The sequence below is a fragment of the Somniosus microcephalus genome, chromosome 9 (assembly GCF_052327205.1).
Source record: "Somniosus microcephalus isolate GS21.2 chromosome 9, FLI_Smic_1.0, whole genome shotgun sequence".
NCBI lineage: Eukaryota > Metazoa > Chordata > Chondrichthyes > Squaliformes > Somniosidae > Somniosus > Somniosus microcephalus.
Genome location: NC_140995.1, coordinates 203,731,276 through 203,758,851, shown reverse-complemented (window position 1 = coordinate 203,758,851; position 27,576 = coordinate 203,731,276). Strand labels below are relative to the sequence as shown.

General features: G+C 48.9%; 1 protein-coding gene across 3 annotated transcripts in view; it reads right to left on the bottom strand.

Moving 5' to 3' along the window:
* The window catches only part of cep57l1 (centrosomal protein 57, like 1), a 60,263-nt gene extending 53,194 nt beyond the window's left edge, over positions 1 to 7,069 (bottom strand). The window contains exons 1-2 of one of the 3 annotated variants that reach the window (XM_085997780.1): positions 902 to 1,302; positions 774 to 793 (exon numbers count right to left, since the gene is read on the bottom strand). In XM_085997780.1, the coding sequence (XP_085853906.1) occupies positions 774 to 793; positions 902 to 1,073 (192 nt within the window). In that variant the 5' untranslated portion in view covers positions 1,074 to 1,302. Of the gene's footprint in view, positions 1 to 773; positions 794 to 901; positions 1,303 to 6,965 lie in introns of those variants that run through there. The other 2 variants (XM_085997781.1, XM_085997782.1) reach the window with 2 other exon arrangements.
* Between the last annotated feature and the right edge of the window lie 20,507 nt (positions 7,070 to 27,576).

Genomic DNA, 27,576 nt, shown 5'->3' with positions numbered 1-27,576 from the left:
TAGCATTTTCCCCACTACCGATGTCAGGCTTACCGGTCTGTAATTCCCCATTTTCTCTCTACCACCTTTTTTGAATAGAGGGGTAACATTAGCTACCCTCCAATCCATGGGAACTGTTCCAGAGTCTATAGAATTTTGGAAGATGATCAGCAATGCATCTACTATTTCTAGGGCCACTTCCTTAAGTACTTCCTTAAGAGAGGATATAGGTAAGGAAAAAACAAATCAGTGGCGACTCTAAGATTAGAATTGAAAGATAAGTGAGGACTTAAACCTGTAATGGGAGTTGTGTACAAGCCTCCTGATAGCAGCAATGAAGTGGTAGAATGTATTAATTCAGAGATTAGAGGCTTGTAGCAAAGTAGAAATAACAGAAAATGCTGGAAGCACTCAGCAGGCCAGGCAGCATCCGTGGAGAGAGAAACAGATGCTGCCTGGCTTGCGGAGTGCTTCCAGCATTTTCTGTTGTTATTTCAGATTTCCAGCATCCGCAGTATTTTGCTATTGTAGCAAAGCAGAGTTGTTTTAATAGGAGACTTTAATTTTCATATAGATTGGGAAGAGCAGAATAGCTCGTCAGTAAGCTAGCGAATTTCTTGAGTACCTTCATGATAGTTTTCTGGAGCAATATGCTTCAGCATTAAACCAGGTCCCATAAAGCACAATCGACTTGAAAAAAAAACCTCAACCAGCAGAACTGGCTGTGTGTAACTCAACTTCAGTTTAAACATTTTCCCAGATTTACACTCCCAGAAAGACAAAAAAATACAAACCTGGTTTTGGCACGAAATCTCTGCTTTTTAAAAAGAAATTAAGACCAGAAGGGAAACAAATAATTCAAAACTCGACAGAAACACACATATATATATAAAATACAGAATCAAATCAAGTCACTGCAAACCTCCCTGCTCGGGCTGCTGGTCCTGTGTTTGGTTCCTACGGACGCAGCTAGGATGGGTTGTCGAGGGGTTTGAAAGTCCCTCCAGCTCTTCCTCGCTCCTCCTCCTCCCACCGTTCAGCATTGGCTGAAACTCGGCGCCAGGAGCGGCCAGTGGAAGAGGCGCTGGGCTCATCGGGCGAGAGGCCCTAGTAAAGGCACTTCACCCATATTTATAGGGCATGTGAGGGGCGGGGGTGTACTGGGGGTTTGTAAATGTTTTCAGCACAAAGTATTTCTCCCCTTGGAGAGAGAAGCGGATGGTGAGAATCTCTGTAGTGACTCAGGCCTAGGCAGCTGGTCTTCCGTCGCCTAGCAACCGCCCCTCTCTAACCCCCCAAACGGCCGGCTGCGAATTTTAACAAGGAGCAGCAGCAAAGCGCAAGATGGCCCGCTCTCTGCTGGACATTGAAAGTGCCCGATCTCTCCAAGCACAGCGCCACTGCTAGGCAGGACTTGCAACTTCACAATAATGTCTTACTGCTGCTGCTGCTGCAAAAACATTTTGCTGCTTCTGCTTATTTCCCCTTTTTAATTTTTTTTAATGTGGTTTGATTTCGTAAATGATTTAATTTTTTAATCTAACTGGTGTGAAGAATTTAGAGCTAATTTTGCAATAACAACCTGCCATTTAATGTAGACAAACGTCCCAAGGCGCTTCTTCACAGAACTTTAATCAAATAAAAATTGATGCCGTGAAGAATGAGGCAGTATTAGGAGGGATGACAGCATTGGCTAAATTCTGAACTAAATTCAGAAACAGTTCTGAAGAAGGGTTTTGACCTGAAACGTTAACTCTGTTTCTCTCTCCACAGATGTTGCCTGGCCTGCTGAGTTTTTCCAGCGTTTTCTGTTGTTATTTCGGATTTCCAGCATCCGCAGTATTTTGCTATTGTATTGGCTCAGTGGTAGCGCTCTTGCCTTTTTTAGTCAGAAGGTTGTGGGTTTGAGTTCCATAATTTAGGCTGATACTTAAGTGTAGTACTGAGGAAGTGCTGCACTGTTGGAGGTCTTGTCCTTTGGATGCGATGTTAACCGAGGTCCTGTCTGCCCTCTGAGATGGACGTAAAACATCCCATGGTACTATTTTGAAGAAGAGCACGGGAGTTCTCATCGGTAGCCTGGACAATATTGATCCCTCAAACAGTATCACTAACAGATTATCTAGTCATAATTTCATCGCTGTTTGTGGGACCTGGCTGCCATGTTTCCCTACATTACAACAGTGACTACACTTTATTTAATTGGCTGTAAAGCGCTTTGGGATATCCTGAGGTCATGTAAGGCACTATATAAATGCAAGATTTTTCTTTCTTTTGACTAAAAGTTTGGTCTAAGAGGTAGATTTTAAGGATGGCCTTAAAGGAAGGAAGGGTGATGGAGCGGCAGAGAGGTTTAGGGAGGGCAATCCAGAACATAGGCTCCAGACAGCTGAAGGCATGGCCGTTAGTGGTGGGGTGAAGTGAGTGGGGAAGCTTATGAAGTCAGCGTTAGAAGAACCCAAAGTTCTTGGTGGGTTGTTGGGCTGGAAGAGGCTACAGGGATGTGAAGGCCAAGGCCCTGATGGGATTTTTACACGAGGATGAAAATCAATTGTGGGGATGTTACCGGAATCTATTATCAGGAACAGAGTGACTGTGCAGTTGAACACGTATCAAAGAGAGTCAGCATGGATATGTGAAGAGTAGGTTATGTATGATTTAATTTAGTTGAATTTTTTTGAGAAGGTCACTAACATGATAGATAGGGAGTGTCTATGGACGTTTAGAAGGCATTTCATAAGGTTCCGTACAAGTTATTGGAGGTAACCTTGTAGCATGGGTTGGTAATTGGTTGGGATGTAGGAGACAGAGAGTAGGGGTAAAGAGAATGTACTTATTGGTGGATGTGACAAGTGTTGTTCCCCAGGGATCTGTACTGGGGCCTTAGCTTTTCACCATGCATATCAATGGCTTGGATAAAGGAATAGAGAGTTGTATATCCAAATTTGCAGGTTACATAATGATTGAAAAGCCCCAAAAAATCTAGATATAGAATGGGATGTAGCATACTGCCCTTTCAGCACAGAGCCTGGGCTTGAATCCATCCCAGAAAGACAGTGCTTTCCTTGTAAATACTTGTTAACTGTTAAAATAAAATTGGGTAGCCTTAAATCAACCTACAGTGCTGAACTGTCTAAAATGTGGCACAAATTAGGCAAACTCACTCAGAAAGATTGAAAAGGTGAACGGCTCGAATATCCTCCTCTTCCCCAGTGGGGATAGATCAACGGGGCAGGACTTCAACCTGCCTCTTTGCTCCCAACCCTGACTTCAGCCCGTTTCCCATGATCAGGGTAATTTACATATGATGGGCAGATGCCCGGGCCACTTATAGTGTCACTGGGGCTCCTGCCTCAGTGTAGTGTGATTGACGATGCCAACTGTTAATCCATTAAAAAAAGATTTTGAAACTTTACATTTTTAAAATTGCCTTTTTCAAAGCAGCCCTCTGAATTCTAACACCCTCTGTCGCTCCCTAGACACCAGGAAACCACCAGTCAGGATGCAAATGACAGAAATTATGTTGGATGTTTAATTTGTGTCCTACTATAATAAACGTGCCCATATTTAAGTAGATATATGACATGCCTGATGTCATTTTCAGTGGGAAATCCCAGAAGTAGCATCAGGTAGTGGGGAGCCAGTGCATCGATCCTTTGCCCAATATTCCTCTTCCACCTGCCCAGATTGCACTGCTTTATGAGTGGAACAAGAGAGGAAATTGGGCCCCCACATGTTTTGGCCAATAGACATATAACACGTCCAATGTTTATATGTGTGTTTTGATTACAGTTCTATAATACACAGACATACTATTTTAATGTCTGTAAATCTTTACTAAAACTGCACATACTTAGCCAATATATCTAAATGTTGTCTCATTCATAATTACAGGCTATGCTATAGACTTTAAACAATTACATATTATGAGTGAGTGCAATATTTTATTATGGGCTGCAGAGATTTTGCTACAGGATAACATACAGCATAAGCACACAGTGGTTTGTGAACTTTTACCGCGGCACCATAGAGAGTGTCCTGACGAGTGGTGTCAATGTGTGGTATGGTAACACCACTGCACAGAACAAGAAAGCCATCCAGAAAGTTGTGAATACGGCAGAAAAGATCATCGGGTGTGCACTTCCGTCCATCGAGGAGATCTTCCAGACCAGGTGCCGGAACAAGGCCCGCTCCATCATCCAGGACCCTAATCACCCTGGGCACAAACTGTTCTCCCTCCTGCGGTCCGGACGTCGGTACCGCAGCATCCGAACCAGGACCAGCAGGTTTAAGAACAGTTTCTATCCTCAGGCAATGCGCCTACTGAACTGCTAACCGCACTGCCCCACATATTATAGTTATATGCGTTTCGGCCGGACGAAAATCGCGCCCGCGTATCCGAAAAACGTTCAACATTCCGCTCATTAGCATCTCATTATCCGCTCATTAGCGACAGAGTGACCTCGAGGTCGACCAATCGTACGCCGGGTTGCTGGTGCGTGCGGCCGGGCCCTCCTACGGTCGAGTGACGGGACGATTGACGAATCCTACGCTTTGGTGACCTGACGGTCGACCAATCGGTGCGTGTGTGGGCGGGCCTTATCGTTCTGAACCGAGGTGAGTCGCCGCCATCTTGATTCTAAACTTTTCATTTCTTTTTCCTGCTTTCTGCGTGTTTCTTTTCAAATCTACATTTCCAGCAAAAAAAAAGTTGCTTTTAAAACACAAATTGTTTTTAAAAAAAGTTAATTAATTTGTAAATCTTTTCTCTAACCTCTATAATTCTCCTACCTTTCACCGTTTTTCCAGGCCCGGGGCCTAGGCTTCTCCAACTGCCAGCAGTGCAACTCTAGACCCAGGCTCCCGGCCTAGGCAGAGACAAACACTGGCAGAGGAGAGAGGGTGTGCTGCCTCAGCTCCATTCCCAGGGTCAGTAGGTGGGGAGGCTTCATAAGCAACTGGGGTAGGTCGCAAGCCCCGAATAATAATCTGAAGATCCTGTGTTTGCAGCTGAGGAAATTTCTTCTGCAGACAGCCCCAGGTTAACAGCAGCCATCTTTGTCAAGGAGGGCGAAAAGTTTCAGTGCGACGCCATTTTGATTCAGTGTGTAACAGAGTGCATGTGCGGCCATCTTAGTACAGGAACATAGAGTGGGTGGGGCTTCTGTGCTCCAAATCTGTGTCTGTGACAGACAATCGACTGTGTAGCTGTGCAAGGTCTGTAGCTATAGCAACAGCTTTAGCTTCAGAGCTTCAGGGCCACACCTGAGTGTTTAGAAGCTGTTGCTAAGCAACAGTGTTTGTTGTTAAATACAGAGATAAGAATCTCCGTATCTCTCAACATTAACTCTAGAGGGTACTTTAGGCAAGGCATCAGCTCGGTCCCGTGGGTGCCGGATAGCACAAAGTTTCCTGTACTTTAAGTTTATCTCCCCCCTCCCTTTCCACCCCCCACACCCCCTTCCCCCCCCAACCCCCCTTCCCCCCCACCCCCTCCCCCCCACACCCTCCCCCCCACACCCCCTTCCCCCCACCCCCTTCCCCTCCCCCCCACACCAACTTCCCCTCCACACCCCCTTCCCCCCCCACACTCCCCACCCCCCTTCCACCCCCCTCCCTACCACCCCTTCCCCCCTCCCCCTCCCCACCCCCTCCTCCCCTCCTTCCCCCTCCCTCCCCCACCCCCTTCCCCTCCCTCTTCCCCCCTCCCCTTCCCTCCCCCCACCCCTCCCCTCCCCTTCCTCCCTTCCCTCCCCCCTCTTCTGCCTCCCCCTTCCCCCCTCCCTCCCCTCCCCCTTTCCCCTCCCCCCTCCCCTCCCCTCTTTTCTCCCCCCCTTCCCCCATTCCCCCCTCCCCCATTCCCCCTCCCCTTCTCCCCTTCCCCTTCCCCTTCCCCGCTTCACCCCCTCCCCGCTTCACCCCCTCCCTCCCCCTTCCCCCTCCTCCCTCCCCCATCCCCTGCCTCCCCCTTCCCCCTCCTCCCTCCCCGTCATCGCCCCCCTTCCCCCACTCCCACTCCTCCCCCTTCCCCCACTCCTCCCCCCTTCCCCTTCCCCCACTTCCCCTTTCCCCACTCCCCCCTCCCTCGCCACTCCTCCCCCCCACTCCCTCTCCCCCCTCCCCTCCCCTCCCCCCTCCACTCAACCCCCCTCCCCACCCCCAGTCGCTCTCTCTCTTCCCCCCAGTCGCTCTCTCTCTCTCTTCCCCCCCCAGTCGTTCTCTCTCTCTCTTCCCCCCCAGTCGCTCTCTCTCTCTTCCCCCCCAGTCGCTCTCTCTCTCTCTTCCCCCCGTCGCTCTCTCTGTCTCTTCCCCCCCAGTTGCTCTCTCTCTCTCTTCCCCCCCAGTCGCTCTCTCTCTCTCTTCCCCCCCCCGTCGCTCTCTCTCTCTCTTCCCCCCCAGTCGCTCTCTCTCTCTCTTCCCCCCCGTCGCCCTCTCTCTCTCTTCCCCCCCAGTCGCTCTCTCTCTTCCCCCCCCGTCGCTCTCTCTCTTCCCCCCCCCCCCCGCAGTCGCTCTCTCTCTTTCCCCCCCCCACCAGTCGCTCTCTCTCTCTCTCTCTTCCAACAACAACATGCCCTCGAAAAAGCCTCGGCACCGCCGGGCACTCCAGCTAGTATACTTATATTACCATATATTTATCATATTACATTACTATTATTTCCAGTGGTAATTGAGGCTTTTTTGCACTATTCATCATATCCTGCAACTTGGACTGTTATTGCTATACTTTCTGCTTATTTGCTTATTGTTTTTATTTATACTTGTTTTTACTTTTTGCTTTTATATTTATATGCTTGTATTGTGGGAGTGAGTGGGGAGTAAGCATTCCATTGTACTAGTTACATATGGCAATAAAATGATCTTGAATCTTGAATCTACTATCAATTTAAATAAATTACATTTTTTAAAGTTTATTGCTGTTCATAAAATTACTAAATCTTTCAAAATAGGGAAAACATACAACTTTCAACAAATTTCATATTTCTCACCTGTTTCTCTAACACAATGTTGTTTTCAGTCTCTCCGTTCTCCCGCGCGTTCATGCATTCTAACTGTAGCTGCAGGAGTGAGCAGTTGTCTGCAGTAGTTGACAGCTGAACAGATGGACCTGAGGAAACTATGAGAATCAGGGCTTCAGAAATACTCCATTAATCCTCATTGATTGCTTTGTATCACGGTCCACTAATATGATATCACATTTTAATTTTTCTCTTATCGTTCATCATCTGAGTGCTGAGGCTGAATAACTACCTTAAATTTATTGACAGCTAGTTATCAAACATTGATTGGACAGATGTCCCAGTTTATGGAACGAAATTTGAAATTCAAGCTGGGAAGTTTAAAGGGGTAAATGTGGATTCTGCTTCGATGCTGTTTTCTCAGCTTTTCTGTTATTTTTTTCCCGCTCTTGTTTCCTGTCAGCACTTTGTTGCACAGCAGATTTGAGCTAAGGGTTTTGGCATTCTAGTGTTTTGGTACGTCCACAATATTGGCACAATGGTGCGCTGATGGGATTCCCCCGCCACCTTTCTTTTTTTTAGAGAATTAACAGATGGAGCAACAGAGATGGCATTTTTGTCCCCTTTTGTGATACTTAGCTATAAATTGCTGTTTCTTTGTTTTCACCCATTATCCCTTGTAGGACTGCTAGGTGGTTAAAATGGAGGAATGGCGGTCATACAGTCATTACTGCACAGAAGGAGGCCAGTCGGCCCATCGAGTTCATGCCGGCTCTCTGCAGAGAAATCCAGTCAGTCCCATTCCCCCGCTCTATCCCCGTAGCCCTGCAAGTTTATTTCCCTCAAGTGCCTATCCAGTCTCCTTTTGAAACGTTTCCCCTGCGTTCCCGGCACGTTTGTGCGTTTGACTGTTTTAAGTAAGATGTTAAGCCATTTAAAACAAAACAAGCTAATGCCTGCATTAAAATAGCGAGCAGATGTTATATAAATGTGATAAGCATTCACCCTTTACTATAGCCAACAGTCATTTCTAGGCTAATATCATCACGGATCAAAATTATTTCTGAAATGTGTATTTTCACCCTCCTTGCCCCAATTTAAAAATTAAAACATTAAGGCCTAGAAATTCAGTATCGCCACGTTTGGGGCGCTACAGCCGGGCGTTCGCTAAATTTAGCGGCCGGCGCAACTTAGCGCCACCTTCGCCGAAATTGAGTTGCATCGCCCCAAGAGGTTGCTGCTGCGCTAAAGCAGGCGGTGCACGACTATCATAAGGCGCTAAGCCGGCGAGCCGAGGCGCTAACACCGAGGGCGGGCACAGCACAGCTGCGGCGAGTTAGCGATTGAAGGCAGACACGCTGGCGCCGGTCAGCTCTTAAAGGGGGAGGGTCGATTTGGATTGCACCCACGCCCTGCACACGGCAGCCCTGAATCTAGGCCTAAACAGAGCTGCTCCAAGAACGCTACGCCCACGACTATGGAGAAGGCCAGGGAGCGAGCGCAGCGCTTCAGCGAGGGTGCCCTGAAGCTTCTGGTTGGTGCAGTGGAGCACAGGCGACCTGTCCTCTTCCCTGACAGTGGCAGGAGGCCACTGCCCAACGAGTACAGGAAAGCCTGGAGGGAGGTGGCAAACAGAGTGACCTCCAACAGCTTGGTCCCCAGGACACCCACGCAGTGCAGAAAAAAGTTCAAAGACCTCACTCGGGTTGTCAGGGTGAGTACCCTTTCCAGTATTCTCTTCATCCCTGCATGGGCACCTCACTTTACGGCCAAAGGGTCCTGAAAGCCCCAATGCCCAGCCCTCATCCAACAGCTATGGGACTCTCATGAAAATCACATGCACATTCACCACTTTACACACTGTCAGGGCTATTCGACCATGGGAGACAGTGCAGGCAAGATGAGGGCTTGACACTGTCAGGGCTATTTGACCATGGGAGACAGTGCAGGCAAGATGAGGGCTTGACACTGTCAGGGCTATTCGACCATGGGAGACAGTGCAGGCAAGATGAGGGCTTGACACTGTCAGGGCTATTCGACCATGGGAGACAGTGCAGGCAAGATGAGAGCTTGACACTGTACTCAAAGGCCGTCCTTTCTCTTGCAGGGCAAGCTGGCCCACAATCGGAGGCAGCAGCGACGGACCGGGGGAGGCCGTCCTGATCTTAAAGACCTGAGCGACCTGGAGCAGCGAGTGGAGCGGATAATGGGAGGCCGGCTGATTGGCTCCGTCGCCACTGGAGATGCTGACCCTGTTCTGGACAGCAATGGTAAGGTCATCACCTTTTTGACCTCTCTCTTTCCACTTGTGCCTCACACCAGCATCCTTTGCCACTCTCGAACCAATGCAGTGCATTGCAGCACTCATGCCTCCCTTGCTGCCGCTCTGTCCTCACTCTAAAGCAACTCCTGTGCCTCCCTGCTTTCAGATGATGAATCGCCAGGTGAGGTGGCGGGCCCTCAAGCTGGCACTGTGACTGATTCGGAATTCGAGGAGGAGGAAGAGGAAGCCAGCCCATCAGTGCCACCCTCAGCCGAGGCAGCCCATGGCCATGATGGGGACACGTCTTCCCTGGAGGGGAGCAGGGGGGAAGGGTCTGATGACGGTGAAGCTCCGGGGCCCAGCGGGCTGCAGCAACGCGGGAGGGGTGGGGAAGCTCGGCGGCCTTCTCCCCGGAGGGTGAGTGCGGCCTCCAGTCCTGCTATGGTGAGCACAGAGGAGGTGTGGCTCCTTGGTGAAATGGGCGCCCAGGCTGAGCACAGGCACATTGAGCTCATGGCTGCAGTGGCAAGGATACCTGACTCCATAGAGTCACTGGCAAGGAGTGTTCAGGAATTCGGGGCAGCACAGGCCAGGAGTCTGCAGGACTTCGGGGCAGCACAGGCCAGGAGTCTGCAGGACTTCGGGGCAGCACAGGCCAGGAGTCTGCAGGACTTCGGGGCAGCACAGGCGGCTTCCAGCCAAGTGCTTAGTCGTGCCATGCAATCACTGGCTGGTCTGATGCAGACACAGATCAGGACCACACGGGCACTAACTGCTGCCACCCTCGCTGGATTGGCCAGAATCGCCGGGACCCTCGCCGCGCCGCAGCAGCCCAGCAGTGTGTGCTTCAGCAGATTGCTGCGCATGCTTCAGTGCTCGCCCGTGCGAGTGCCAGTGTATCAGCCAACCAGGGAGTGCCTGTGCTCTGTCAGGTTGGCAGCATTCCTGCTGCCAACACTGTCACTCCTCCACTGCAGCTGCCACCACCCATAGGACAGACTGCTGCCGCCCAAGCAGAGTTGGAGCAGTCAGCAGCCGGGCCCTCCAGGCCCAGAGCTGGTCCAGGCCATCCCCCAAGGCCATCTGCCAACTCACCATCTGGCCCTCAGCAGCCTTCCCCCAGCCTTGCTGCAGCCACTGGGTTCCCATTGAGGAGGAGCTGCAGGGCGGGAAGGGGCAAATCGCGCAAGCGAGGCGGATCACCCTCGCAGGCGAAAAAGTAGAAGGTGTGGCAAAATGTTTTTTTTTATATGAAGGCCGACAATGTTGTGTTTGTTTTTTATATGAAGGCCGAGGATCATGGTCATTTTTGTTTAACTGTTTTTTTCATTTTCTCCAGGTTGTGAGAGCCAGTTATGTGTCTGACTGTTTTTTGGGGGGTTTCTCTGTATTTGTTTGTCATGCGGGAAGGGCACAGAGTTTGTAAAATAAAAAATTGTCTTTATTCAGATTGTCCATGTTTGCACTTTGAACTATTTGTTGCCTTGACCGGCTGAGGGTTTGCGGAGCGGCTCCATTCATGTTCTTTCAATGTCACAAGCCATTCCCTGAGAGGGGGCCTAGAACCAACTTGCAATAACCCGCCGACGGACGGCCCTTGCACTTTGTGCCTCCCTCGTGTCTTGGTGCTCTTCCTCCTCCTCTTCCTCCTCCTCCTCCTCCTCTGGTGGTCCTCCAATGTCTGCTGGCAGTGGCTGAGTCCTGAGGATAGCCAGGTTGTGCAGCATGCAGCACACTACAACGAAATGGGAGACTCGCTCAGGCAAGTACTGAAGGGCTCCCCTGGAATGGGCCAGACAGCGGAACCGTTGCTTGAGCATGCCGATTGTGTGCTCAATGATGTTCCTGGTCGCTTGATGGCTGTCATTGTATCGTTCTTCAGCAGGGGTGCTGGGCGCACGGAGTGGGGTCATCAGCCAGGTGCACAAAGGATAGCCCTTGTCCCCGAGAAGCCAGCCTCCTGGGTGAGCCGGGGCTTCGAAAATGTCTGCCACAGAAGTCTGGCGCAGGATGAAGGCATCGTGGCTGCTGCCTGGAAAGTGGGCATTGACAGCTAGTATGAGCTGCCTGTGGTCACACACCAACTGGACGTTGAGCGAATGATATCCATTCCGGTTGCGGTAATCCTCGGCATTCTGTAGAGGTGCCCGCAAAGCCACATGCGTGCAGTCAATGGCGCCCTGGACCATGGGGAAGCCCGCTATTCTTGCAAATCCCATTGCACGCTCTTGCTGCTTGTCTGGGGTCATGGGGAAGGAGATGTACCGACGTCTCCTTCTGAAGAGGGCATTCGTCACCTGGCGAATGCAGCAATATACCGCGAACTGGGAGATTTTGGCAATGTCCCTAGTAGCGGATTGGAAGGAGCTGGTGGCATAGAAGTTGAGAGCCACTGTCACCTTCACTGCCACCGACAGAGACGTCCTGCTCCTCAACTGTGGCTGCAGATCTCTCTGAAGCAGGTGGCAGATCTCAGTGACCACCTCCCTTCTGAATCGCAGCCTCCGAACACACTGCTCCTCAGACATGTTGAGGTATGAGAACTGCTGGCGGTATACCCTGGGTGGGTAAGGCCTCCTGTGCCGACGCCTGTTGGCCCTTCTCCGTCTGGCCATGACTGGCACTCTCGGCGTCTTGGAGCCCCTTGAATGCAATGCAGAAACCCAACGTTTCCACCCATTGCAGCCCCCATTATAAGTGGCGACTCAAGGCTATGGCACTGAAAGTTAAATCCAAGTGCAAAGCTCTGACCTGTAGCCAGAAGTACCTGTGCGAGCGTTGAGTCAAAGCAGAAAGCTCTCTCCCTTTGTCTCTCTCCAAATCTCTCTCTCTCACACAGAAGGAGTGGAACAAAATGGCTGCCACAAAGAATGCAGGAAGAGTCCCCTTTAAATAGCGCCCCCCGCGCCCCACAGCGACTGGGAACCGTTCCACTCAACCAGTCGCTGGGGGCGCCAGGCACACAGAAGGGGGGCGCCATTGAAGTTCCGGTTTGGGGCGCACCAAGGGCGTTGCACCATCAAATGACGTCAGGATCTTCGCGCGCAGCTGAGCGGGCGCTGCGGTTTTGCGCCGCCGCTAAATCTTGACTGAAGTTCACGAGAGGCGCAGATCGCGCTGCGCCCGGGCGCTAGCCGCTTCGCGCCCCACTTCTCCTCCTAAGGCGCTAGCGGCTGGCGCTAACAACTGAATTTCTAGGCCTAAGAGGGCGCTAACCGGGTGCAAAGCAACTAGCACCCGGGCGCGGCGATGTTTGCGCTGCTCGCGAAATTGACCAGACATTTTGCGGCAGCGCTAAACACTACCGCCACGAGCTCCTGCGCCCGCAGATTGTGACGTCAGTCAAGCGTGCAACGCCCCAGTAGCGCCCTGGACCGGATATTGAGTGGCGGCCCCTGCCTTTCCGCCTGCAGCTAGCAACGACAGGTTGAGGGGAACGTTTTGCAGTCGGGAAGGGACTGGGGGAGCACTATTTAAAGGTGGCTGCTTCCTGCCTTTTTTGTCAGCGACATTTTTGCAACACACATTCTGAGAGAGAGAGAGACTTCTGGAGAGATTCAACGCTGTGTGAAGGAGTTTTGGATACTGAGCAGCACTTTGCAGGTTCATTTTGATTTGACCTTCCTTGCATCGATTTAGAAGAGGCTATGCGGGCTGTACTCTGAGCTCTTTCCCTGGGCCTCTCCATTGTTCTTTCCAGCAGAATTGATGTACAGGTCTCTCCAGGCCGAGATTCAAGGCTGCAATGAACAGGGTGTGGATTGAGAGCAAGATCAACCCGCCCCTTTAAGAACTGGCCAGCGCCAGTGTGTCTGTGTTCCATTGCTGACTGACATCACATGAGCTTCGCCAGCGCTCTGAGGTAGCGCCTCGCTCCTCGGCATTATCGCCTTAAGAGAGGTGTGGAGCACCTGATTTAGTGCTCCAATCACCTCCAGGGGCGATAGAAGCCAAGTTTGCAGTTGGAGGCGATAATTAGCGCCAGGCGCTAAACTTTGCGCCCGGCCGATAATTGCGCCCCAAGCGGGGCGATACCGAATTTCTCCCCTAAATATTATAGGGGGAATTTTAACTGGCAGTGGGTTTCGGGCGGGTGGTGGGGGTGAGGGGGAGGGGTGAACGGCAAGCCCGCCTGACGTCATCTGTGTCACACTGGTTTTAACTGCAGGGCCTCATTTTCATCCGATTGGCGGGCTGCCCACCCGATCTCCTAGGGAATGGGCAGCCCACCCGATCTCCTAGGGAATGGGCAGCCCAACCGATCTCCTAGGGAATGGGCTGCCCACCCGATCTCCTAGGGAATGGGCAGCCCACCTGATCTCCTAGGGAATGGGCTGCTCACTCGATCTACTCGAGAATGGGCAGCCCACCCGATCTCCTAGGGAATGGGCAGCCCACCCGATCTCCTAGGGAATGGGCTGCCCACCCGATCTCCTAGGGAATGGGCAGCCCACCTGATCTCCTAGGGAATGGGCTGCTCACTCGATCTACTCGAGAATGGGCAGCCCACCCGATCTCCTAGGGAATGGGCAGCCCAACCGATCTCCTAGGGAATGGGCAGCCCACCCGATCTCCTAGGGAATGGGCAGCCCAACCGATCTCCTAGGGAATGTGCAGCCCACCCGATCTCCTAGGGAATGGGCAGCCCACCCGATCTCCTAGGGAATGTGCAGCCCACCCGATCTCCTAGGGAATGTGCAGCCCACCCGATCTCCTAGGGAATGGGCTGCCCACCCGATCTCCTAGGGAATGGGCTGCTCACTCGATCTACTCGAGAATGGGCAGCCCACCCGATCTCCTAGGGAATGGGCAGCCCAACCGATCTCCTAGGGAATGGGCAGCCCACCCGATCTCCTAGGGAATGGGCAGCCCACCCGATCTCCTAGGGAATGGGCTGCCCACCTGATCTCCTAGGGAATGGGCTGCCCACCCGATCTCCTAGGGAATGGGCTGCCCAACCGATCTCCTAGGGAATGGGCAGCCCACCCGATCTCCTAGGGAATGGGCAGCTCACTCGATCTACTCGAGAATGGGCAGCCCACCTGATCTCCTAGGGAATGTGCAGCCCACCCGATCTCCTAGGGAATGTGCAGCCCACCCGATCTCCTAGGGAATGGGCAGCCCAACCGATCTCCTAGGGAATGGGCTGCCCACCCGATCTCCTAGGGAATGGGCAGCCCACCCGATCTCCTAGGGAATGTGCAGCCCACCCGATCTCCTAGGGAATGTGCAGCCCACCCGATCTCCTAGGGAATGTGCAGCCCACCCGATCTCCTAGGGAATGGGCAGCCCAACCGATCTCCTAGGGAATGGGCTGCCCACCCGATCTCCTAGGGAATGGGCTGCCCACCCGATCTCCTAGGGAATGGGCAGCCCAACCGATCTCCTAGGGAATGGGCTGCCCACCCGATCTCCTAGGGAATGGGCAGCCCACCTGATCTCCTAGGGAATGGGCTGCTCACTCGATCTACTAGGGAATGGGCAGCCCACCCGATCTCCTAGGGAATGGGTAGCCCACCCACTTGCAGAGCTGGATTTCCAGCGGGCCTCCAGAGGCCTATTTAAAGCTCGAATGCACCTCTTAATTGGAGGTTGCATTCACTTCTTAGAGATTGCTGCGTTACGCTGGACTGCTGCTAAGGCATTCAGCACTCAGCAGTCTTCCATGGAGTGTGTGGCAACCTCCATGGACACTGCAGTTAGTCCCTCACACCAGAGGTCTGTATCACCAGCTTTTGCAGCTTGGTTGGAAGGTCAAACTGCTGGGTGATTGGGCAGAAGCGTGGCAGATGTAATATAACGTGGATAAATGCGAGGTTATCCACTTTGGTGTCAAAAACAGAAAGGCAGACTATTATCTGAATGGCAATAGATTGGGAGAAGGGGAAGTGCAATGAGACCTGGGTGTCCTTGTGCACCAGTCGCTGAAGGTAAGCATGCAGGTACAGCAGGCGGTGAAGAAGGCAAATGGTATGTTGGCCTTCATAGCAAAAGGGTTTGAGTACAGGAACAAGGATGTCCTGCTGCAGTTGTACAGGGCCTTGGTGAGACCACACCTTGAGTACTGTGTGCAGTTTTGGTCACCTTATCTGAGGAAGGATGTTCTTGCCATGGAAGGAGTTCAGTGAAGATTCACAAGGCTGATCCCTGGGATGGCAGGAATGACGTATGAGGAGAGATTGGGTCGATTGGGCTTATACTCGCTGGAGTTTAAAAGAATGAGAGGGGATCTCATCGAAACTTATAAAATTCTGACAGGTCTGGACAAACTAGATGCAGGTAGAATGTTCCCGATGGTCGGAAAGTCCAGAACCAGGGGTCATAGTCTAAGAATAAGGGGTAAGCCATTTAGGACAGAGATGAGGAAGAATTTCTTCACCCAGAGAGTGGTGAACCTGTGGAATTCTCTACCACAGAAGGCGGTTGAGGCCAAGTCTTTAAATATATTCAAGAAGGAGTTGGATATATTTCTTAGAGCTAAAGGGATCAAGGGGTATGGGGAGAAGGCAGGTACGGGGTACTGAATTTGGATGGCGGAGCAGGCTCGAGGGGCCGAATGGCCTACTCCTGCTCCTATCTTCTATGTTTCTATGTTTCTATTCAGACTCTGGCATCCGACGTCTGCTCCACCTTGGAGAGATTGGTGGAAGACAAGGAAGGAGCAGCAGAGGGAAGGTCACTACAACAGCTTGCAGACAGTGCAATTTTAACTCTTCTACCACTCTGTTCCCACAGGGTGCGGGTGCTTAAAATTCCCCCTTATAAATCAGAACATTAAAATAGTCATATTTTACTTCACTTAAAAATATAAGCTTACTGCTGTTCTATTTTAATTACTTATTAAAGTACAAAACATATTCAGTAATGTAGATTCAGACATACTCACCATTAGCATCTTCATTATTGACGCTGATAATATCTTATTGTTTTCTTGCTCCGAAAACGTTATGTAGTGAACACATTCATCACACAGATGTTTCACGTGCTGCTCGGCTTGTTTCCGCTCCACCTCCAGTTGCTGAATCTTTTCCTGAATACTTTTCCAAGCTGTTGGATATTAGCAAAAGATAGACACTTGCTGAAAAATCTCTCTCTCCCAATTCTACAACTTCGCCACAATTACAGGAAACTCTCGTTTAAACGGCGCCTAAATATCCGGAATTCTCTATTAACCGGCAAAATTCTCACTCCGAAAACAACACCACAATAACCGGCAATGTTGCCGAGTCCGAGTCTCCCGCAGTGGCCGAGTTAGTCAGTGGGGGTAGTTCTCCAAACTGCCACTACTCGGCTTCTTGGCGCTGTCGGAAGTCGGAACACCTCAATAATAGGAGTCTGACTCTCCCGCGCTGCCGGTAGTCTCTTCTGATCCGCCATTTTACAGGGGTACTGTGTGTCTCCCACGTTGCTGGTAGTCATTGCATTGCATTACCCTCAACTGGCAGTACTGTACTTAATCAAGCATCTTCCACCATCCATTTAACACAACATTCTGTAGGTGAGTACCCAATTACTGTATACTGCACATTTCTTGATTTTTTAATTTTTGTTAAAAATAGCCTCGGTAAATAACCCTCTCCGTCATCCGGAATTTTTGATCAACCGGCAACACGCCGGTCCCATTGGTGCCGAATACCAAAGAGTTTCCTGTACTACTTCTTAATTTTTAAATAACAATGCTCCTTACATCAGGCTGCCTGCCTGGGTTGTATTAACATGGTTATGATTCTACATAGTTTAATGTTTGCAACTGATTCCACATGCCAGCTACATAAACTCTGATGTTTAAATAGATTCCATCTTAATAGTTTGTTGTAAAATGTGGTTGTGTCAAAGGAATGTGACATAATGCTTCACGTGTTTAATCTTCAGACAGGACTGCTGAAACAGGATCAGCTGATTTTTTACCCTTCTTCCCTCCCACCACCACCACCTCCCAGGCTAACTCTTTCTATTTACTTTAACCACAGATGAAAACTATTTCTGCTTAGAATCAAAGGTGTTCTTTGGCAAAACAAAGAGGCTGAGAAGGGTAATGTCTTTTTTTTTAAACTTGGCATCCTTTTCATGTCAGCAAGGACAATATTAATAATATATTTAAAAAAATACTTTTTAAGTAAAAATGAGTCCTAAGACCCATGGTGCAGGACCCCCCATGAGGTTTTGAATCCTCCTTTGCAAAGTTATGGGCCATTAATATTTCGTAGCTATGACATGCTTATGACATGTTTTCAGACAGAATTAACTACTTTAAAAAGGAAATTTTCAATGATTATAGAACCAAAAAATAGTCTTCTTTAGCTGTGACAGGCCAACTGAGTAAGACATGACAGCATAATTTTTTACTGAGCTGAGGTTAGGAAACAAGTATGATCTGAAAAGGATATTCTCTTAAAATAAGATCGAATTAAGCCTAAAGTAGCATAAAAGGGCGGGATCAGGATCTAGGCTCGTGATGTGCGTGGTGGCACTTAAGATGTGGATTTTTTTTTTATTCGTTTATGGGATGTGGGCATCGTTGGCAAGGCCAGCATTTATTGCCCATCTCTAATTGCCCTTGAGAAGGTGGTGGTGAGCCGCCTTCTTGAACCGCTGCAGTCCGTGTGGCGAAGGTACTCCCACAGTGCTGTTAGGGAGGGAGTTCCAGGATTTTGACCCAGTGACGATGAAGGATCGGCGATATACTTCTAAGTCAGGATGGTGTGTGACTTGGAGGTGGTGGTGTTCCCATGCGCCTGCTGCCCTTGTCCTTCTAGGTGGAAGAGGTCGCGGGTTTGGGAGGTGCTGCCGAAGAAGCCTTGGCGAGTTGCTGCAGTGCATCTTGGATCTGTGGAGTACATATGCGCATGAAGCATGAGAGAGTTGTATTGCTTGAGCAGAGGCATGCTGAGCTCAAGAACCAGCTGGCCACACTCCACAACATATTTGGGAAAGAAAGACTCTTGAAAGGCACCACATGGATAAAGAGATCTAGCGAACATAGTAACATCGGGACATAGGAACAGGAATACGCCATGCAGCCTAGTGAGCCTGTTCCACCGTTCATGGCTGATCAATATCTCAACTCAACTTTACCAACCTTGTTCTATATCCTTTGATACCCCTACCCCACTAAAATCTATCAATCTTAGTCTTGAAAATTTCAATTGTCCCAGCATCCAGTGTTCTATGAGAGTGAATTCCAGATTTCCACCACCCTTTATGTGAAACGGTGTTTCCTGATATCACTCTGAAATTGCCTAGCTCCAATTTTAAGATTATGTCCTCTTGTCCTGGATTCCCCAACCAGAGGAAGTCGTTTCTTTGTGTCTACCCAATCGAATCCCTTTATCATTTTAAACACCTCAGTGAAATCTACCCTCAATATTCTAAATTCAATGAAATACAAGCAAAGTTTATGCAACCCGTCCTCATAATGTAACACTTTCGGGCCTGGTATCAATCTGGTGAATCTCCACTGTAAACCTGCCAAAACCAATATAATTTTCCTGAGGTTCAGTGCCCAAAACTGAACGCAGTGCTCTAGCTGAGGTCTGACCAAGGCTCTGTGCAACTGAAGCATCACTTCCTCATATTTGAATTCCAACCTGGCACATCCTGAATGGTCTCCTTTTGTGTCGTAAACATCTATGATTCTTTGAACCCCTTTAACATAAAGGCCAATATTTCATCAGCCTTTTTTTAAATTACCTTTTGTACCTATGCACTAGCTTTTAGTGGTTTGTGTACATGGACACCTAAATCCCTCCTCCACACCTCCAATATCTCACCATCAAGAAAATATTCCGATTTGTCTTTCTCAGTGAAGCAGAAGAAAGGAAGCCCCACAGTGGAAGAAGCAGGAAGAGGAGATAGGAGAAAACAGTACAGGGAAATCCTGTGGGTGTGGACTTGTCCGATAGGTACACTGTTCTCGACACCTATGGTGAAGACAAGGACCGATGCACCGAGCAGGATAATGAAAGCACACCATGGATTGTGGGGCAAGGGGATCACCATGAAGAAACCAGACATACTAGTCACGAGGGGAGTGGTAGTTCTGGGCGACTTATAATTAGGAGCATAGGTGGTGAAAAAGTCTTGTGAAAAAGGAGAGAAACCAGCCAGAAGTTGTGGTTCACATAGGAACAATTGAAAAGAGTAGGATGCACTGTGGGGGGGGGGTTTAAACTAACTTGGCAGGGGGATGGGATACAGAGGGGAGCTGAAATAGGGGGTGATGTGCTGCCAATTATAGAGAAAAAAACAAGTCAGCTTGGTAGACAGGGCAAATATATAAGGGCAAGGCTGGATGGCATCTATTTTAATGCAAGGAGTCTTGCAAATAAGGTGGATGAACTGAAGGTGTTGATAAACACATGGGAGTATGATATTGTTGCTATCACGGAGACATGGTTGAGGGAGGGGCAAGACTGGCAGCTCAATATTCCGGGGTACAGAATCTTCAGGCGAGACAGAGGGGGAGGTATAAGAGGAGGGGGTGTCGCAATATTAATTAAGGAGTCAATTACTGCAGTAAGGAGGGATGATATATTAGCAGGTTCCTCTAATGAGGCCATATGGGTGGAGCTTAAAAACAAAAAGGGGGCAAGCACTTTGCTGGGAGTGTACTATAGGCCTCCAAACAGTCAGGGGGAGATAGAGGAACAGATATGTAGGCAAATCTCAGAGAAATGTGCAAATAATAGGGTAATAATAATGGGGGATTTCAACTTCCCCAATATTAACTGGGATAGTCAGAGTGTGAAAGGCTCAGAGGGTGTAGAATTCTTAAAGTGCATCCAGGAGAGCTTTTTGAGCCAGCATGTAGAAAGTCCTACAAGAGAGGGGGCGGTACTGGACCTAATTCTAGGGAATGTGGCCAGCCAAGTGGAAAAAGTGCTAGTAGGTGAGCACTTTGGTGACAGTGACCATAATATGGTGAGATTTAAGGTGGTCATGGAAAAGGACAGGGATGGGCCGGAAATAAAGGTTCTAAATTGGGGGAAGGCCGATTTTAATAGGACAAGGCAGGATCTGGCCAAAATGGACTGGGATCAGCTACTTGTAGGAAAATCCGCATCGGAGCAATGGGAGGCTTTCAGAAGGGAGATTGAGATCATACAATGGCAACATGTTCCCGTAAAGGTCAAGGGTGGTTCCAAAAACCACAGGGAACCTTGGATGTCAGGGGATATACGAGAATGGATTAGGAAAAAAAGGAGGGCTTTTGGCAGATACAAAAGGCTAAAGACGGAGGAAGCCCTAGAGGAGTACAAAAAGTGCAGGGGGATACTTAAAAAAGAAATTAGGAGATCAAGGAGGGGCCATGAAATAACACTGGCGAGCAAAATAAAGGAAAATCCTAAGATGTTTTATAAGTATATTAAGGGTAAGAGGATAACTAGGGAAAAAATAGGGCCCATTAGGGACAAAAGTGGCAATCTGTGTGTGGAGCCGGAAGATGTAGGAGGGGTTCTAAATGAATTTTTTGCATCTGTTTTCACTATGGAGAAGGACGATGTAGACATAGAAATAGGGCGGGGGGACTGTGATATGCTCGAACATATTAACATCGAGAGGGAGGAGGTATTGGCGGTTTTAGCAGGCCTAAAAATGGATAAATCCCCAGGCCCGGACGAAATGTATTCCAGGCTGCTGTGTGAGGCAAAGGAAGAGATTGCGGGGGCTCTAACACATATATTCAGGACCTCTCTGGCCACAGGGGATGTGCCAGAGGACTGGAGAACCGCTAATGTAGTACCATTATTCAAGAAGGGAAGTAGGGAAAAACCGGGGAACTACAGGCCAGTGAGCCTAACACCAGTGGTAGGAAAATTATTGGAAAAAATTCTGAGGGACAAAATTAGTCTCCACTTGGAGAGGCAAGGATTAATCAGGGATAGTCAACATGGCTTTGTCAAGGGAAGATCATGTCTGACTAATTTGATTGAATTTTTTGAGGGGGTGACTAGGTGTGTGGATGAGGGTAACGCAGTGGATGTGGTATACATGGATTTCAGTAAGGCCTTCGATAAAGTCCCGCACAGGAGACTGGTCAAGAAGGTAAGAGCCCATGGAATCCAGGGTGCCTTGGCACATTGGATACAAAACTGGCTTAGTGGCAGAAGGCAGAGGGTGATGGTCGAAGGTTGTTTTTGTGACTGGAAGCCTGTGGCCAGTGGGGTACCACAGGGATCGGTGCTGGGTCCCTTGCTGTTTGTGGTCTACATTAATGACTTGGATATGAATGTAAAAGGTATGATCAGTAAGTTCGCGGATGATACAAAAATTGGTAGGGTGGTAAATAGCGAGGAGGGTAGCCTCAGTCTGCAGGACGATATAGATGGGTTGGTCAGATGGGCGGAACAGTGGCAAATGGAATTTAACCCGGAAAAGTGCGAGGTGATGCACTTTGGGGGGACTAACAAGGCAAGGGAATACACAATGAATGGTAAGACCCTAGGCAAGACGGAGGGTCAGAGGGATCTGGGTGTGCAAGTACACAGATCCCTGAAGGCGGCGGAACAGGTGGATAAGGTGGTAAAAAAGGCATATGGGATACTTGCCTTCATTAGCCGAGGCATAGAATATAAGAGCAAGGAGGTATGATGGAGCTGTATAAAACACTGGTTAGGCCACAGCTGGAATACTGTGTGCAGTTCTGGTCGCCACACTACAGGAAGGATGTGAACGCTTTGGAGAGGGTGCAGAGGAGATTCACCAGGATGTTACCAGGGCTGGAGTGCTTCAGCTATGAAGAGAGACTGGGCAGATTGGGTTTGTTTTCCTTGGAGCAGAGGAGGCTGAGGGGGGACATGATTGAGGTGTACAAAATTATGATGGGCATAGATAGGATGGATACTGAGGAGCTTTTTCCCTTAGTAGAAGGGTCAATAACTAGGGGGCATAGATTCAAGGTAAAGGGCGGGAGGTTTAGAGGGGATTTGAGAAAGAACTGTTTCACCCAGAGGGTGGTTGGAGTCTGGAACTCACTGCCTGAAAGGGTTGTGGAGGCAGGAACCCTCACAACATTTAAGAAGCATTTGGATGAGCACTTGAAATGCCATAGCATACAAGGCTACGGACCAAATGTTGGAATATGGGATTAGATTAGACAGGGCTTGATGGCCGGCGCGGACACGATGGGCCGAAGGGCCTCTATCCGTGCTGTATAACTCTATGACTCTATGACTTGCAGAAAGAGTTTAAGCAGTTGGTTTCAAGACTAAAGTGCAAGACGTCGAGGTCAGTAATCTCAAGATTACCCCTAGTGCCAGGCACTGGACACATTAAGGAGATGCAAATTAGACAGGTCAATGTATGGCTAGAAAGATTGTGTAGAAGGGAAAGTTTCAGATTCCTAGAACATTAGGACAAGTTCTTAGGAATAGGGAAGCCATACAGAGAGGACAGACTTCACCTGAATCAGTCTAGTACCAATGTTCTTGAAAGAGAGGAAAAATAAGGCAGTGTGGGAGGATTTAACCATGAAGGCAGGAGGAATGGTAAACAGAACAGACTTGGAAAGAGGGAAATGAAGAACAATAAATTAGAAAAGACAAACTGGATGTTATGGTACAGAGCACTTGAAACGGCAAGAACGTGTGTGGAGTCATGGATAAGACCACATGAGGAAATAATAACAAAATAAATAAATACATCAACCCAGAAAGTAAGCGAATGGCTATTTTAAAGTTCTATAAATGAATGTTAAGAACCTTAGCAATAAAATGAGAGACTTGGAGGTTTTTGCTGGAGAGAAGCTGGTATCATAGGCACCATAGAGACCTGGTTCAACACTGACACAGGCTGAGTAAACATATAGGGATAAAGATTAAAAAGACAAACTGAGAGATGATGTAGACTTTCCTGTGAAACAGAACTGTTTTGGGTGCAGATAGGATGGAAACCCTGTGGAGCGAGATGAGACATGAGGGAAGGGAAAGTAATTGCGGGCATCTCTTTTACACCACCAGGCCAAGAGGAGGGAATTGGACCAAGAACTTTGTAGTCAAATAAAGGAAGTGTGAACAACAACAACAACTTATATTTATATAGCACATTTAATGTAGCAAAACATCCCAAGGCGCTTAATAAGAGCAATATCAATCAAAAACATTTTTGACACCGAGCTACAGAAGGAGATAGTAGGGCAGGTGACCAAAAACTTGGCCAATGAGGTAGCTTTTAAGGAGCGTCTTAAAGGAGGAGAGAGAGGTAGAGGGGTGGACAAGTTTAGGGAGGGAATTCCAGAGCTTATGGCCAGTCAGCTGAAGGCATGGCCACTATTGGTGGAGCGATTAAAAATGGGGATGTGCAAGAGGGCAGAATGGGAAGAGTGCAGCGATCTCAAAAGCTTGTAGGGCTGGATGAGGTTACAGAGATAGAGAGGGGCGAGGCCATGGAGGGATTTGAAAACAAGGGTGAGGATTTTAAAACTGAGGCATTGTCAGACTGGGAGCCAGTGAAGGTCAGCCAGCACTGCAGTGATGGGTGAACAAGACTTGGAGCGAGTTAAGATATGGGCAGCAGAGTTTTGGATGAGCATAAGTTTACGTGGGAGGCCAGCCAGGAGTGCATTGGAATATAGTCAAGTCTAGAGGTAACAAAGGCATGGATGAGGGTTTCAGCAGCGCATGAGCTGAGGTAGGGTCGGAGTCAGACGATGTTATGGAGGTGGAAGCAGGCAGTCTTGGTGATGGAGTGGATATGTGGTCGGAAGCTCATCTTGGGGTCAAACGCAAAAACCAAGGTTGCGAATGTTCTGGCTCAGCTTCAGACAGTTGCCAGGGAAATTAGTTTGTGGCAGGGACCAAAGACAGTGGCTTCAGTCTTCCCAATATTTAGTTTGAGGAAACTTCTGCTCATCCAATATTGGATGTCGGACAAACAATGTGACAAATCAGAGACAATGCAGGGGTCCAGAGATGTGGTGGTGAGATAGAGCTGAGTGTCGTCAGCATACATGTGAAACCTGATGTTGTGTTTTCCGATGATATCGTCGAGGGGCAGCATGTAGATGAGGAATAGGAGGGGGCCAAAGATAGATCTTTGGGGGACTCCAGAGGTAACAGTGCAGGAGTGGGAACAGAAGCCATTGCAAGTGATTCTCTGGCTATGATTTGAAGATAAAAATGCAGCTCCACCCAGCTGGATGACAGAGGAGAGGCGTTGGAGGAGAATGGTGTGGTCAACCATGTTGAAAACTGCAGATAGGTCGAGAAGGATGAGAAGCGATAGTTTATCATGGTCATAGTCACAAAGAATGTCATCTGTGACTTTAATAAGGGCTGTTTCAGTACTGTGGCTGGGCCGGAAACCTGATTGGAGGAATTCAAACATGGAATTGCGGAAAAGATGAACACGATGCACCCGATCCAACCCCTTCACAATTTACCAAGGATAGACTGGTAAATCTATAAAGGGTAAATCTATAAAACATGGATCATGGACATAATATTGAATTGTTACATGGATTGTTACATGCGAGCTGAAGCGCTATTGGACCTAATAGTCAGTAACAGCCAGGAGATGATAGAGTAGGTCACAACCCACGGAACCCCTTGGTAGCAGAGATTATAATATAATGGAGACTAAACTTAGGTTTAAGATGAAAATGAGAATAAGTACAATAGACACATTCAAATGTAGACAGGCCTATTTTGAGGGGTGAGCTCAGGACTGGACTGGACAGCAATTTTAGAGGGGAAAAACATAGAAGAAAACTGGATCATGTTTAGAAATATTACACACAGAGTTAAAACATATAGGCCCAGAAATTCGGGTCGGGGGCTTCCCGTGGGTGCAAGCCCCCGACCTGCAGTTAACTACCGCGCCGGCTGTTGAGCTGTGGGCCCGCGTGGGATTCTGATCCTGGGCCTCCTCCAACTGCCGGCGCGCAGTGCTTGCGTATCCCACAGGCGCAGTTAGTTCGATGCGTCCCCTGGGATCACGTGGGCCATGGAGAGCCAATGGTAGCAGAGAATGCTTCATTCATAAGTTTGACAGGAAGACCTGTCAAACCTATAAATACTATAAGCCCCAAAACATCACTAAATCTTCAAATAAATTTTTTTTTAAATCACATTTTTAAAATAAACTATAAATTACATGAAATAACTTTTAAACAATAATTAAAATTTTTGGAAAAATTAATTACATTTTCTAATGGGGCTAAAAATAAACTTAACTTTCTTTAAAGTATTTAAAAATAATAAACCTGTGGAAAAAATGTTTTAATTTTAATTAATTCACCACTTACCTTGTAAAAAGCAGGCCTTGCGCCTGCTTTTTACATGTCTACCTCCTGGAGACTTACCCTCCCGGGAAAACCTGCAAAAAAAACATAAGTTCGATGCGCACACGCTGCCTCTCCTGCGCACGCGTTCCACCTCTGAACCCCTTCTTTCAGGGAAGCGGTGCATGCACAAAACCGGCACTTTCATTGGGCTTGCGGGTGAGTACCCCATGCATACTCACCCTTGGAGACCCGAATTTCTGGGCCATACACACCACTCGGAAGAAGGGTAGCAAAGGGAGAACAATGGAGGTAATACAGGGAATAAGGGTAAAAAATACATTGGCTGGAATTTTCCAGGGTGGTAGCGGGCATGATTGGAGGCGGGTCGGGTGGGAAAGTTGTTATTTTTGGGAGCGGGTCGGGAACCCACTGTCATCCCAATCCCACACGCCTTTCCCCCAGGCGCGTCTGCCAGCGCTGACCCGACCCAACCGGCAGAGGCGGGCGACCCAATTTAAGTAGCTGGTTGTCAGACACTTAAGAGTGGTTTTAACCTTACCTTTTAAATTTAACTGGATGGCCACGGGACTCACGCTGCTTGGCAACCACGTCTGTCAACCTGAGGCGGGAGTTCAGTGGCCATTGCTCCAGCTGATTAGTTGACAGCTTGAAATGTACAATAAAAGCTCCCACCTGACAGATGATCACTTTCCTCAGCAGAAGCTGTTTCTCACTGCATTGCCAGCATAGATTCTGCAGGCTGCAGTCTTTCCAGCAAAGTCTCCAGCCAGTGTCACCTCATTGGAAGAACCTCTCACCATTGACAGATTGCTTCTGTCATCTCTACTTCACCTGCCATCTATTCTATCAGCATGGATGCTGTTTATACTGTCTCACCTTGGTCCTCAGAATCGGATCACGATGAGCCCCAACACCAGCAGCACCAGCACCAACAACACCAACCTTCTCCGCAATCAACTGATGCTGCACAGGACAAAGGGCATCAGCACCCAAACACATTGGGAGGGTGAGTGTGAGGGGTGGCTAGTGAGATGGGGATGTGATAATGTAGATAGAGAGAGAGGGATGGGTGGACGTGCAAGGTATGTTGGTGTGAGTAAGATGTGCAGGGATAGGGTTGGGAAGGCAGAGTGATGGGGATGTGGTGAGAGGCACAGCAGGATGAGGGTGAGTGTGGCTTTGTATTCACGTTTCCTGATCTAATGAGATCATTCAAATGTTTGCGGCACTGCACCCAGGTCCTCCTGACCACATCCCTGCTGGTGACCCCTCTGCAATCTTCAACCAGGCTGTTTTGGTGTCCTGGGTGGTCTCTTCCACCCATTGTAGGGAAGAGGACATCCCTGCGTGCTTTGGTTCCCTCCATAAGCATATGGAGGGAATCATCGGAGAACCTGGGTGCAGCCCTCTGCCTCTGTGCAGTCGTTGTCAGTGTTTGCAGCACTCCAACGCTGTAGAGCACTGACAGCACTATGTTACATTGACATTCAAATCCAATGTGGCCATGGCCCCTTTAAAGATCCCAGCTGAAAATGTGTGACTGATGACATCACCAGTCCTGCACGATTTAATTGGGCCGGGTAAGCACAGGGCGGGCTTAACAGCCCCTATTAAGGGAAAGTCGTTTTCAGCAGCAGAATGGAGCCAGCAGCGGGGTAGCGATCCGCCATGGCCACCGCCTGCACTGGACCCGCCCAGGTAGGCAAAATTCCGGCCACTGTTCCTGAATTAGACATGAACTGTAATCCCTATAAAAAAACTTCAATTTTTCACGTAGAATCACAGAATTATAGAAAAGTACAGCACAGAAGGAGGCCATTCGGCCCATCGAGTCTACGCCAGCTCTTTCGAAGAACAATCCGCTTAGTCCCACTCGCCTGCTATTTCCCCATAGCCCTTAAATTTTTCTCCTTTGTGTATTTACCCAATTCCCTTTTGAAGGTTACTACTGAACCTGTATCCACCACCCTATCAGGCAGTGCATTCCAAATCCAAACCACTTGTTGTGTAAAAATGTTTTTCCTCAGGTCGCCTCTGTTTCTTTTGCCAATCACCTTAAATCTGTGCCCTCTGGATATCAACCCTTCAGCCACTGGAAACAGTTTGGGGGAAAAATTCGGTTGCTTTGCGCCTCC